Source organism: Alligator sinensis, unplaced genomic scaffold (genome assembly GCF_000455745.1).
Source record: "Alligator sinensis unplaced genomic scaffold, ASM45574v1 scaffold717_1, whole genome shotgun sequence".
Classification (NCBI taxonomy): domain Eukaryota; kingdom Metazoa; phylum Chordata; order Crocodylia; family Alligatoridae; genus Alligator; species Alligator sinensis.
In genome coordinates this window covers 1891825-1905781 of record NW_005841961.1, presented here as the reverse complement: position 1 = coordinate 1905781, position 13957 = coordinate 1891825, and the positions used below count along the sequence as shown (strand labels likewise).

Below are 13957 nucleotides of genomic sequence, written 5' to 3'. Positions count from 1 at the left end.
GGAAAGATGATATTGTGAACGGCAACATCATGCAAGAATGGTGGATTTAAGGGTTGGTTTGTGCAGTGGGTATCGCCAATAAAGACTGAAAGTCTTGGTGATATCACAGTCTGCATACAACACTTGGTCATATTTGTGCAGTTCTTAGTGCAGTCTGTCGGTACCCACGTTGCAAATCTACAATCACAGCTAGTGGCCTGGGTCTCATTAGCAAGAAATAGCTTCATAACCAATGACTGCAGAAAAGAAGTGAATCAGATTGTCAAATGAACTAATCCTCCCATACCTAGATGGGAGTCATTCCACTGGTTTCTCTGAGCTTCGGATTGGCTCGTGTCAGGACAGAGTGGGTAAGTTACAGTGCCAATCCCTACATTATTCCTGATCTGCAGATAGAACACCTCCCTGGATATCAGGTACCTTTCACAGGAGGTTTGCATTTTGTTGAATAAGATTAAACTGAAAGTTCATCAGTGGTATAGGGAGGTTACTGTTCATCCTTCAGTCATTTAACTTAGCAAAGGATTTGGAAATAATACAATAAAGAACTGAAGGCTGAATGTTGACATTGATTGTTGTTCAGTCTAGGCCTTCAAAAAGAAAACATTCAAGGGAAAGCATATTTAAACTAATACAGTAAGTTCTTCCTAAACAAATACCTAATACAAGACTGATGATGTTAAATACAGTATGCTTGCCCCTAGAGCAGTGCATTTAACTAAAATGAGGTCATTTGTCTGGTGTGTACATCTTTCTCTAAACATGGCAAACACAGGAAGTAGCTGTTCAAAATCAAATTATTTCTTAGTACTGTTTCTCAATGAAACCATAGGTCTGAAAGCTGGTCTGAGTAAATCCATTGAAACCCTTGAGTAATTCCATTACATTCTGTGAAATAATACTGGAAATGCTAGTATCTTTCTAAGTAGAATATGGCCTTTTTTGTTTAATACACATGCTCTCCTATCCTTTGTTTTTAAGCACAATAGATGTTTGTTACAGAAAAGTCAGGTAGATGCATGGAAAGAAGTATTATCAATTTTCTGCTTCTCTGGGGATATGTCTAATATTTTGTTTGTAATTATTTTAACATATCACTGAATCACTATTTTAAGAGGCTTTTTTTTTTGCTGTCATTTCCTGGCTGGGGTTAAATTTATTTTATACTCATTTGGAGTTAATACAAAAACACTTAGACAAAGAAGAGAAGTTGTTGTCCCATACTAATATTCAGTGTGTTTTCTCAGTATCTGAAAAGCAGCTCAACATATAGAGAGGCCTCAGAATATGCTAACAGATGTATTTGTTTGGTTTTCAGGATCAGTGGTTTTGGCGTGTCAGAAACAATAGGGTGATGGATGGATATCCCATGCAGATCACCTATTTCTGGAGGGGACTGCCTCCAAGCATTGATGCAGTTTATGAAAACAGTGAGGGGAATTTTGTTTTCTTTAAAGGTAAGAAGAGCTAAAATCAAGGTAACACTTGAAAGCTTGCTGATACTACAAGTAAAAGCTTTCTGCTACACACATAACATCACCTGTGACTTGGGAGAAATTCTGAATTTCGGGGATTCCTGGATGAGTGAACAGATAATGGTAAAATGCAAGCCTGCCACAGTCTTTGCTCATATTAGCTACCATTTCTCTTGCGTTTATATATACATATATATATATATAGAGAGAGAGAGAGAGAGAGAACAGGCTGAAGTTACCCTAACAGGAGCTAGGTAACAGGACCCAGAGGTAACCCCTGCCTGAATTGGCATAACTTTGAACTGCTCAGAGGACACATAACATGAGTTAGGGAACTTTAGCTTGTGAACACTCATGTTTAAAGTCTTCTTAGTATGGTCTAAGTAAGTGTTTCCCAACCTTTTCCAGCTGAAGGCATACTTACATTAATACAAATTTTCTGCGGCACACCTGTTAAGGCATTCCCCGTTCTCATACCTATTGTAGCTCATTGCCATGGCAGAGTTCTGTGGCACACCTGTTCATTTCTGCTGGCACACTGTTATGCCATGGCACACTGGTTGGGAAACACTGGTCTACATGTAACATGTGATTTTATCCTAAGGTTCCATGTGTTTTCCATAGTTTTGTCTTCATCTCTGGTATTATAAGTTCATCACGGGGGCACAGAAGGGAACTGGTGAGTTTTTATTCACCAAGGTGCCCCCGGGGGTTACAAGAAATAATGGCCACAAGTTAGCAGAGAGCAGATTTAAATTGGACATTAGGAAGAACTTCTTCACAGTTAGAGTGGCCAAGGTCTGGAACGGGCTCCCAAGGGAGGTGGTGCTCTCCCCTACCCTGGGGGTCTTCAAGAGGAGGTTAGATGAGCATCTAGCTGGGGTCATCTAGACCCAGCACTCTTTCATGCCTATACAGGGGGTTGGACTTGATGATCTATTGAGGTCCCTTCCGACCCTAACATCTATGAATCTGTGAATTACTAGAGACATTTGCATATTTTAAGTAGCATCTGTTCCTGCTGTATATAGCTTACTATGTGTCATCTCTGCCATGTTACTGTAGCAGATCATTTCCAGTGAATTGATGGAAATCATGACGTTTCTTATTTCAGGTGGGAAATGAATTGCTAACAGATATTCCATTTTCATGTAAATGTGACTAGTAATTAAAAAAAAAAAAGGATAATAAAGAGTAAAACTAAGAAAATATGTTCTGTATAGTGAATTGTTAAGCAGTATGTTTTTTTCCAGGTTTTACTTCAGGCTTCAGCTGTTCTCTAATTTTAAAATTATTAAATATGCATCTAATTTAGATTTAATCTGAAAATTGTACTTTATGTTAAAGGAATACCAGTTTAACATCAAAACTTGTTCAGTGGAAATGAAAGCCAATGTAAAATATGATTATTTATAAGGTAGGAATTGTCAAAGAAGAAGAAGAAAAATCCAAAATGACAATAAGCAATCCGGTTGTAAAGCTCAGAATTAAATTTGTAGGTTATGACTGATTCATTGTTCTGCTCTTTTTCATATCATTGGCTGCTTATAGACATGGTAAAAACAAACAAACAGCGCTTTACCCTTAGCTATTAGATTAAAGCTCCAAAAAGCCCTGTTGAAGTTTGCAAGCTCTGGGCAAGCTAAATCAAACTGATGTGATTCCTCTTCCAGTCAAGCAGTGTTTTGTTTTGGCTTTTTTTCCACATCTGTCAGTGCCCATTATGCCTGTAAAAAACAGCTTAACCAGCTTCAAAGTAATATTGAGGTTGTTATTTCAAAAGTGGACCCACCTTTATAGTAGGAGCACTAGAATAATGCTGTATGATACACTTCCATGATGAAGAAACACTATATCCCAGACCGAATTATTATCATGGAGTGTGGAATGCAAAGCGGCAAATATTAAATAGTATGCAGAAATACTGTACCCTGGCTAAATACAGATAATGACAATGAATATTTTGTTCAGTTAATAAAAAATGTTCTCATGAACCCTGTACATATCCTAAGGCAAGTTGTGGGCCTTTTTATGTACTGTTTATGTGGTAGCCACACACCCATAACATAGGGTATCTTTACCTGTACTCCGGTGTGCAGGGTGCTTTAATTAGAGCGACTCTCGGGAGCTGGTCTAATTAAAGTGCCCACAGCGTCTTGTGTATTCAGTGTTCCGCACTTCAAAATTGCAGCTGGGGGCACTTTAACTAAAGCTTGTTTGACACTAAAGCACCCCCACCACCATTTTGAAGTGCAGGGATGTTAAATACACGTGATGCCAAGGCTGCTGGAGTGTGCTAATCAATCAAGTCTGCTCTTGATGTTGAAGCAGGCATCAGGCACATGTATAGGTACCCATAAATTCTAGGGCCAGTTAATAATGGAATAATAAAAAAATCATGTTTGAAGTTACATTTTTTTCATCTTCTCAATAATACCTTTTTCAGTTTTCTCAATAGCCATTTACCTCTAATTCTTCATAATTACAACTAATTTTTTAAATATAAAATACCACAAAAAAGATTGGCTTGGATCCTTCTAATCAGGTTACACTAACCTGGAAGCAAAGATCTGTCATTCTCATTGCATAAGCCCTATTCAACCCATTTCCTTTCAATTGTTTTCCTTCTGCATACTACAAGAGTGAAACAGCTGCTGCCTTAGTATTCATCTGCTGGTATTCGCTCTAATTCTGTCTCATTCATTTTCTCCCATTCTAGCTCAAGAAAAGATACAGAGATAAAGAAAGAGAGAGAGCAGAGCAGCACAGAGGTGATCTTATTCCTTCTCTGTGTGCCTTCTCGAGGTTCCCACCTGCTGAGAACAAAACAGTAGAAGGAAGAGGTTCCTCCTCCTGTTTTAGCTTCGACTAATGAAATTCACTGATTTATATAGATCTGCTTCAGACCACCTCTTTTCCTTCTTCTCCTCCACATCTGCCCATCCATGTGGCTGTGGAGCTTGATTCTGTCTAGGTCTCTCATATGTTTTTCTATTTGTGTTTTAATAAGGATTTACATCACCATGGTATCTGAGAACCTCTCTGTGTAAATTTGTTAGTCTTAATTGGAGTTGCATAAATGTAAATTATGTGAAGAAACTAAGGGCTTAATTCAGACCTGCAGGAATACCGTCTTGACTCCTTTCAGACATTTGTCTCACAATTGGAACCTGATTCATTTTATCGTGAATCCAAAAAATCATGCATCTTGCCATGCCACGTGCAAGGAAGGTTGCGTGATTTATGGGATCTGTGATAAAATTTGTCAGATTCCAATTATGTATCTGCTGGCTGCACCTGTCCCCACTGGGTGGGAAAAGTTGGGGATTGGGGAGCTGCCCACTCCTTGGAAGCGTCCTGATCCATAGCTGTCTGTATGGCACACCGCAAAACTTCTGGGTGCAGCCAGCAAACTGCACACTGATGGTAGCTCAGCTCCATGGACAGCCAGGGATGGGTGTGCTTCTGGGAATCTGGGATGTCCCCACATGCAGGGAGATGATGGTTGGCACGGTGCATCTTTAACTATTTCTGCAGGGGTGGAATCAATGGGTCCCTTCTGTACCAGGAATCTTAAAGCCCCATCATGCAGCCAGCATTGGGCTGCATAGCAGGGCTTTAACATTGCCATGCATTCAAATTAAACTGTGATACAAGCCAACCACAAAGATGTTCCACATTAAATCTGAAGCATCTCTGTCACTGGTTTGTCATTTTTATTGCAGGACAGCTTGCCTGAACACTTGGCATGTTTCAAAAACATTACAAGATACTCTCTTTAAATCCACAACAAAAGTAACATCTGGAGGGGGCCCTTGACTGCCAGAGCCCTGGATGACTTTATCAAGCTGGCAGCAAAGAAAGAAGGGAAAAATTATTGTTTAGTTTCAGGTAAAAGTAAAAATTTGAATGTCAAATCAATGAGACGCAATAAAATGGAGCCTCATATTGCCATTGTAACAGTCACTCCTGTTGTTTATATTACATTAACTGGAGGATGAATATATGTAGTCAAAACCTTGCCTAGTGTTCCTCCATGTTCTACTGGGAAGAACAAACTTAGCAATCATACCCACTTCTGTAAGATCCCTGCCCAGAAGCCTTGAAGCTTATTAATTGTTTACAAATTCCAGATGTCCTGCTGGCTGCCTCTTCACTGGTATAATTTCTTAGGAAATAACAACCAGACGGTATAGATCCATGGCTTTTCTCACATAGCACAGAGATACCCAAATAATAATTCTATTCAAATAAAATCACTGCAGTTTTCTTGTCTGCCTTCTCATCTTGTATTGTATGAGTGTGGCCATATGTCAGAACTCAAGCCTCTTAGTTTGCTAGACGTATGATATTTCATTAACTGTCTTAGAAACACATCCCACTTTACCTTTGTTTCCATAGTCGTCCTAAAAACCTAAATATGTTTTCTACATTCCTGTGACCTTCACCAAGAGGTGGATGCAAAAGATTTATGCACCCTTGACACATCTTCTCAGTTGACACCTTATCTTACAACATGCCCAAATGTGGTGATGATGATGATGGGCGATCACTCACGGATGAGTAAGATTGTCTTCACTATTAAGGATCTTAATAGTGAGTCTGCAGGTGGCTCCATAGCCCAATTCTAGATCTACATATCTTGCAACAGTGAGGACAGGTGTTTCCAGGAGGGATGGGCGTTGCTGCGTTGGATGTTCTGATGTTCTTTTCACCTCTTCCTCTTTTCCTTTTCTGCCTGTTGACAAGCTGTTTCAAAGTGTTGAGGTCCCTCCCAATCTTCCTCCATTTTGGTTGGTCCTGAGCAAGGGTTTCCCAAGTGTTGATGTCAATGTTACACCTCTTCATGTTTGCCTTCAGGGTGTCTTTGAAGTGCTTTCTTTGCCCTCTGCTGCTTTGCTGACTGTCTTTCAGCTGTGAGAAAAAGATTTTTTTTGGAAGGCAGGAGTCAGGCATGTGAACAACATGACCTGTCCAGCAAAGCTGATTTTGGATGATCATGGTCTCTATGCTGTTGGAATTTGCTTTGGCCAAGATGCTGATGTTTGTGCATCTATCCTCCCAGCTAATCCGAAGAATCTTGTGAAGGCACCATTGGTGGTACTTTTTCAAGCTTTTGAGATTTCTTCTGTATGTGGCCCAAGTTTCCAAGCCATACAGCAGAGTTGGAATGATAATGGCTCAATAAACCAAGAGCTTCGTTTCAGCAAGGATGTCATGCTTTAAGAAGACTTTTTTACTGGAGCTACATTATAGATGTTGTCATGGTCTTCATTTTGGACTTCAGTCTGTTGAGGCTGAAGAGTCCTCCCTCCATCCTATACACAATTTCAGTTTCAGGTGGGAGCTTTCTATCACCACGGTGCGTTATGGTGGATGGAGATGAAGATGGAAAACAAAGTTGGAGTAATGACACAACCTTGCTTCACTCCAGTATTCACCCCAAATCATTCTGTTTGATTCCTGTTGCTGAGAACCCTTGCTGATATGCTGTCATGGAGAAGTCCCAGAACACTGATGAACTTGTTTGGGCAGCCAGTTTTGGACAGGATTTTCCATAGGGCTTCATGGTTTACAGAATGAAAGGCTTTAGAGAGGTTGATGAAGGCCAAATAGAGAAGTTGATTTTGCTCACAACACTTCTCCTGGATTTGATGTGCTATGAAGATCATGTCCGCAGTTCCTCAAGATGGTCTGAAGCCGCTTTGAGACTCTGGAAGAATTCCTTCCGCAAGTGGAAGAACGCGGTTAGCAAGGATACAGGTGATGACTTTCCCAGCAATGGCCAACAATGAGATGCCTCCCTAGTTAGTTTCTGCAATCAGCTCTGTCCCCCTTCTTGAAAATAATAACAACCAAGGCATCCCGTAAATCAGCTGGGATTTCTTCCTTGTTCCACATTTTAAGGATGAGGACATGAAGCTGACATGTAAGTTGTTCTCCTCCTTTGAAAATCTCTGCAGGTATTCCATCAACCACCTGACTTTTTCTTCTTCATTTTCCTGATTGCACTCCCAACCTCTGCCAGGGTATGCAGCAAACCAGTGTCGTCTTTAATTGCTTTTTGCGGAAAGTTGTTGATCTTACCTTCATCAACAGTTGAATTACGGTTCAAAACGTCCTGGGAATGTTCTTTCCAGCAAGGATTGATGGATTCACTGTCTTTCAGGAGTGTTGTTCCATCCTTTGATCTTAGAGGATTAAGGCATTGACTGCTATGGCCAAAAACAGCTTTGATAGCACTAAAGAAGCCACAAGTGTCACAGATGTCAGCAAAATGTTGGATTACTTTTGGTTTCTGAATCTACCACTCATTTTTCAGTTCTCATGTTCTCCTCTGCTCCTCTGATTTTGCTTGTTGGCAGAGTTGATGTTATTCTGCCAGGCACAAAAAGCTTTCCATTTCCTGTTGATAAGACCTTGAATTTCAGTGTCATTTTTGTCAAACCAGTCTTGAAGTTTCCTGGCCTTGTGTCCTATCGTATTTTCACAGGATGAGAGAACAGCTGTCTTGAGTCCCATCCAGTGCTCCTCAACTCCTTCTAGGTTTTCTGTTGGTAGTGTCTCATTCAGGAGTTGCTGGAATCTTCTCTGCTTGAGGGAATTCTCTGCTTCAAGCACTCAGTGTTTAACTTGGGCCTGATCTGCTTCCTTTGCATTCTTCATTTAGGAGCAATCCTGATGGACATGCAGGAACGGATGAGGCGGTGGACAGTCCAATAGTCATCAGTGCTAGTCATGGCTCTCATAATCAGGACATCCTGGCAATCATGAATCCAAACAATCACATAGTCGATCAAATGCCAGTGTTTCGATCTAGGGTGTTTCCAGGACATCTTGCGCTTGTTCCTTTGATGGAACAAATGTATGCTGTTTGACACACAGCCACCGACATTCATAAAATGAAGATGCACACACAGGCCATGTCCACACAAGCATGGACATTTGTTTCCCTTGGGACAAGAAGCAGCGGTGAACCTTGTGATGCTGCTAGTTGTCCCTGGGCAACACCTGTGCCACGCACCGTCTGGCACACGGCAAGTTACCCCAGGTGGGGTAGGGGTGGCTGGAGCCAGCACTGGGCTGGCCCCATCAGCCCTACCTGGGGGTCTCCTGGGGCTGCAGCAGAGGCGATCCTGCCACTCAGAGCCTGGCCAGCAGCTGGAGCTGGCCAAGCTCCAGTTTTGAACAGTACATGATGCCCCCACATGCAACACTCCACCTTTTTTTTTTTTGCTCAGGTTTTTTTGACCCCTGGAGATCCAGGGGTCAAAAAAAAATGCTTACTATTCCCTAGCAGTGCAGAGAATAGCTGAATGTGCAGTATGTGGTGCTGCAGACATGTCTGCGGCACCACATACCGCACGGCTGCGCTCGTCTGGACACAGCCATAAAGATCAAACTGACATTGCAAACCAGCAAAATTAAAAGTTTAGATAACAATGAGGCTATACCGAACTTTAGGCTGAATATAAAAGAAAACTTTAAACAATACTGTAATTTACCACTTTATAAATAGGTTCAACTTTAAAGCATAAAATATGACAAGCTACCCTAGCACAGCCCAGGGCTGCCAAGCATGCTGGGATGCTGAGGGACTGTGATTTAATTTAAACCAGGAAGGGGTCTGGGACAGAAGTTTCATACACTGGTTTGACCCAAATCAGCTAGGTCTTATCCTACATTCAACCAGGTTTATCTTAAACCAATTTCAGCCATTTTGAAACTGGTTTATGTGCACCAAACTTCTGTTCTCTTACAGGGGTTTAAACCAGTTTCTGATGACTGAAACCAGTTTATGTGTAACTTCTATCCCTAGCCCTGGAGTCACTCTTCCTAATTCCTTCTCAGTGTTTTATAATGTGTTTCATCTCCTGTCTAGTGATAGCAGAACTAAAGTTGCAATGCCTAGAAAATATTTTATAGAATTATCAAAAATATAATTTTTGAGCTTTTAAGGTGGGATATTAGTATTATGCTTTCCCTGCCTCTGTGTTTACAAGTGGATTCATGGTATTCAAGAAACTGTTTTACTGAAAAAGGAATAAAAAATAGTATCTCTATAAAAATATTTACAACCAGCTTAAATTTTCCTATATGGTTGTGCTGTAAAATAGGAGGTACATACAAGCAATCTGTAATAGTGGCACAGGATGCAGGTTTCATTTGCATTTCTTTGAAACACCCTTCATAACTTATCGCTTTGCTACTCAGAGTAATGTGTCTATTCCAAAATCGTGCTAATAAAACCTTTATATCATCACGCACATGTATATACTGCATTGTCTGTTTGCACTTATGTGAAAACCACTGGTTTGAGGAGTCTGTTAAATCAATCATCGTCTATTACAGTTGTTTGTAAAAAATTAGCTGCTGCTTTTGCATGAAATCCCTTTGTGCGCCAAGCTTTGAAACTATTTCTTTTTAAATGTGAACTAGGTTATACCCCTCTGATTTACACTGATATTTATTTATAGAAGAAAAACCATTTGTAAATAATGGTAAAAATGCAGTAGCATGCTTGAGGCATGTCCAGTTGAGTGCACACGCCTGGTTTGTGACACAACAAATCCATCTGCAGCACCTGTTGCCGCACATGAATGTGTTTGCTGTGCTGCTAATACTCTTGACACTGGGAGGGTGTTTGAGTGCAGGGCTAGCAGGCAGCCCCATCACTGAAACACCCTCATGCTCCAGCCAGCCAGGCAATGTCTACAGGGACACTGCTGCACACAAAACAACTCCAGAGCAAGACAGTACTTGTATTTAGAAGCCTGCTCCAAATGTTATTAGTTTCATGCACCCTAATAGAGGTGCATGTGTAGATTAGCTACTTAGGCAGCTCCACAATAAACTTCTCGTATAGACACACCCAGTTAAATGTAATTGCGTTCAGGTCAGCACAGACCTAACATTTTGTATCCTTCCAAGGACCACTCATCATAAACTCTTCCTCCTTTATTATCTGTAATTTAAAGTGGTCTCTATATATCATGAATGCCTTCTTCCTCCTCCCTGGTGCATGGAATAGCTCTAAAGATGATCAGTTTCTTTCAGTGTATGTGACATTGTCTTTGGCTGGCCATATCAGCATTGCTTCATTTTTTCTCATCTTTCACACACTACAATAGAAAACATGGGAAAGAAATTTGAACTGGACACACTTTCCCATCTTTCACTGAATAGTAATATTTAAAAGAACCCAGAAACTTGATAAAATATTAGTTCTTCTTGGGGGTACTGCCTCTTAGAAAATTCCTGGAGAAGACACCAGTGTCTTGAATTAGGGGTGCACTGATAAAGATTTTTTTGGCTGATACTGATGACCGATTATGAACCAGCCATGTCGGCTGATACTGATCCAATAGCCGACATGCAGCCTGGCAGCTTGGAGAGCAGCAACTGACTAGTAAGTCTGTGGGGAGGAAGGGACATGGGGGAAAGGAAGTGGTGGGGGGGGGTCAGATTGAAGCCCGCACAGTGAGGGAGGGAATGGGACTGGGGCAGAGGCAGGTGTTTCCCAGCCAGGCCGGGGGCATGGGACAGAGCCATGGACAGCTCGTCCAGGGGTCACGGGGAGGGGAAGTGCAGGGGGACAGAAAAGGGGTTACCTCCCTGCCACTGCATGCATCCCAGGGAGAGGCACGGGGGATATGTGCCCCTTAGATTTGTGTGTAGGTGAGGGCAGGTTACCCACTGTGGGCTTATGGCCTGGGGCTGCACCGGCCTCTTCCCAGTGGGGGGGCTGGGCCAAAGCTTTGCTCAGGGCATGTGGGGGCAGGATGGCAGCCACGGCAATGGGAGGGGGGGGCTATAGGGTGGGCAGTAGCCACCCCAAAATTTGCCATAGCTACCCTGTAGCTCCCCTCCGTGTGCTGCCGACACTCGATCTGCTCCCCCGATGTCCTTTCCCTTTCCCTCCCCCATGCCGCTTTCCCCCCACAGACTTACCAGCCAAACGCTGGTCTCCAAGCTGGCAGGCTGCATTCCTGGCCACATGCATGCTGCGGCTGCATGCATGCACTTGGCATTTATCGGTGACATTTATCATCTACCCTGGCCAGTAATGACAATTTTCCTTTTATTGGTGCTGATCCAATATGGACCGATAAATCTGTGCACCTCTAGTCTGAATGGATTGTGGCCCTTTTCTTATCACCTCTAGGGGAAATTATTGTTTGTTATATATTTTTAATTCATTAAGGAAGGTTTTATGCTCTGGATATGTATGATTTCCTGATAATTACTTTATAATACAAGGGACCTTTATAATGTTGATACCTTTATGGTATCAGACATGAAATGAAGGGAAATGTTAGTTGGAATCTTCTTTAAGAAGTCTTTGGCACTTCAAAAAAGCAAATTGAGAAAATCTGTTTTTCCATTACTGGAAGGTAGCATTAGGCCCTAAATTTCAGACCTCATCCCTACAAAGAAAATGGTAGAATGACAGTGTGCCCGCCTCTGCTCCAAAAGACGCTCTTGGGCAACTCTTGCGCGGGTGGCTAACCGGATCTGCCCCGCTCTCGCTGGGGAATCCCCGGAACTCGCCGACCGTGGCTGGGCCCGCAGCAGGGGGGTCCCCCTCTCTGCTGCCTCCAGCACCAAAGCGCCCCTGGGCAGGCTCTCACGGGGCTCCGACCTCCCCTACACCCCGGCCAACGCCACCTTTGGTCGCGGACCTTCTGTTCCTTGTCCCCGGACGAGGACTGGGCGTCAAGGACCCTCTTTGCCCTTGCTGCCTTCTTTCCCCACCCCCCGCCGGCATCTCTGCCTGGGCTCCCCTGGTTCCCTCACCGGGATTCCTGCCGGCTCTATTCCAGTTCCCTCACCGGAGTTCCTGCCGGCTCCCTCTCTGGGTTCCTCCTCGGAGCCTCTGCCGGCTCGTCCCCCATTACCTCACCGGTGGTTCCGTTGCTCCCAGCGCTGCTGCCGCCTATTCGGCCCACGGCCAAGGCCCCTTGCGGGTGCCTGGTTCCACTTCCGGGCTTCCCCCCGGGCTTCACGTCCTCTCGCAGTGCGCCCCCTCTGCCTTCGGGGCCGCGTTTTATTTCCACTGAGCGGCGCCTCTCTCTGACGTCACTCCGCCCCAGCTGTATGAAAGCGTGGCTAACGAGCCGCGCGGGTGGTTCCCCGGCCTGCATGCCGCCACTGCTCCCACCTCCTGCGAAGCATAAGTGAGTATTTCCTCTGGCTCTGGGACGGGGTCTCCCTCTAGTCCCGTTGTCCCTGGGACAGACAGGAATCTCCAAGGTGGCCTTGAGAATTAGTGTTGCCTGAAGGAAACTGAAGAAGTGTTGGGGGGTGAAGGACATGGAGGGATAGGAAGTTTGCTTGGGAAAAAAAAGGTTGGTTCTTCTGGGCATACTGGAGTGCCTGTGTTTGAAAGTGTGTGACAGGCAGCTGCAAGGAAGCTGATAAAAGATTTACTCTGCAAACCCAGCATGTGAAGGATTGAAACTATATCCCCTTTCCTAATTAAAAATATGATAAAAGAAAGCATGCTTTAAATCACTGAGGTGCAGGCAAGAAGATAAAGCTTTCCTTTTCTTTCTTGTTTTATATTTTTTTAAGACTTCTCTTATTTAATGCCACAGAGGGATAACTAAAATATAAAACCAACTGTGAAACAGCTTTCTGGATTTTCCATTCCAGTGACTCTGGCAGAGATTTGATCCTTGGTCTTTGGGGTGACGTTAAGTTTCCTTATAAAATATTTATACAGAACAGTGCCTTAGGGTAGATGTGTGTTTGTAGAGCAGCCTTATAGTTAAAAACAATGAAGTTTGGGCTGCTATTATAATCTCTCTTGTATTGCATTAAGATATCTTCTTCAACATTTATTCAAGTAAATTCATTTAAAAGCTTTTTCTATTAGCTGTTATAATTAAGGGTTACTTGGATATTAAGGGTGTCTTGGATTAGGATGCACCAACTTAGAAGTTGAGTTGGTCTTTGGACATTTTTATGTTATTAGCATAAAGGATGGTCATGGTGTTGACAGCTGTGTTATGTAGCCATTATTCCTCTTCCAGGTAATGATGATTAATAATAATATTTTGTAGCTTTGGCATGGGAATAAACATTCGGCCCCTTTGCAATGGAATTTACAATTTAGGTTAAACATAATTGGGTGTTATTTGGGGTTAAGAAAGCAAGAAAAAAGAAGTTTAAATGAACTAAGATTACAGGATAATACTATTTCTAAAATATGCATCATGTTAGGCCTAAATATTATCTTTTTTACATTAATGTAGATTGTATTAGTTTGGCACAAGAATATGAGTGGTTATTGGTAAACATGTTTTGAAGAGGGACCTGGAAGAGGTTTGGGAGGTTGTATGGCAGAAGGGAGCAGGGAGACCATTCCAAGCATATGAAACAGCATGAAAGAAAAGGAAGTTCCTGTGAAAGAAGGATACAAAGAAGTTTGAAGGTGAGTAGAATGATCAGAACACAGAGCCTGAGTGAGGATGGTGGAG

At 42.7% G+C, this 13957-nt stretch overlaps 1 protein-coding gene across 2 annotated transcripts in view; it reads left to right on the top strand.

Moving 5' to 3' along the window:
• The window catches only part of MMP16 (matrix metallopeptidase 16), a 302780-nt gene that overhangs the window by 272071 nt on the left and 16752 nt on the right, over nucleotides 1–13957 (top strand). For both annotated transcript variants that reach the window (XM_006020603.2, XM_025200241.1), the window contains one exon: nucleotides 1319–1457. In XM_006020603.2, coding sequence (XP_006020665.1) covers nucleotides 1319–1457 — 139 coding nt within the window. The remainder of the gene's footprint in view (nucleotides 1–1318; nucleotides 1458–13957) is intronic.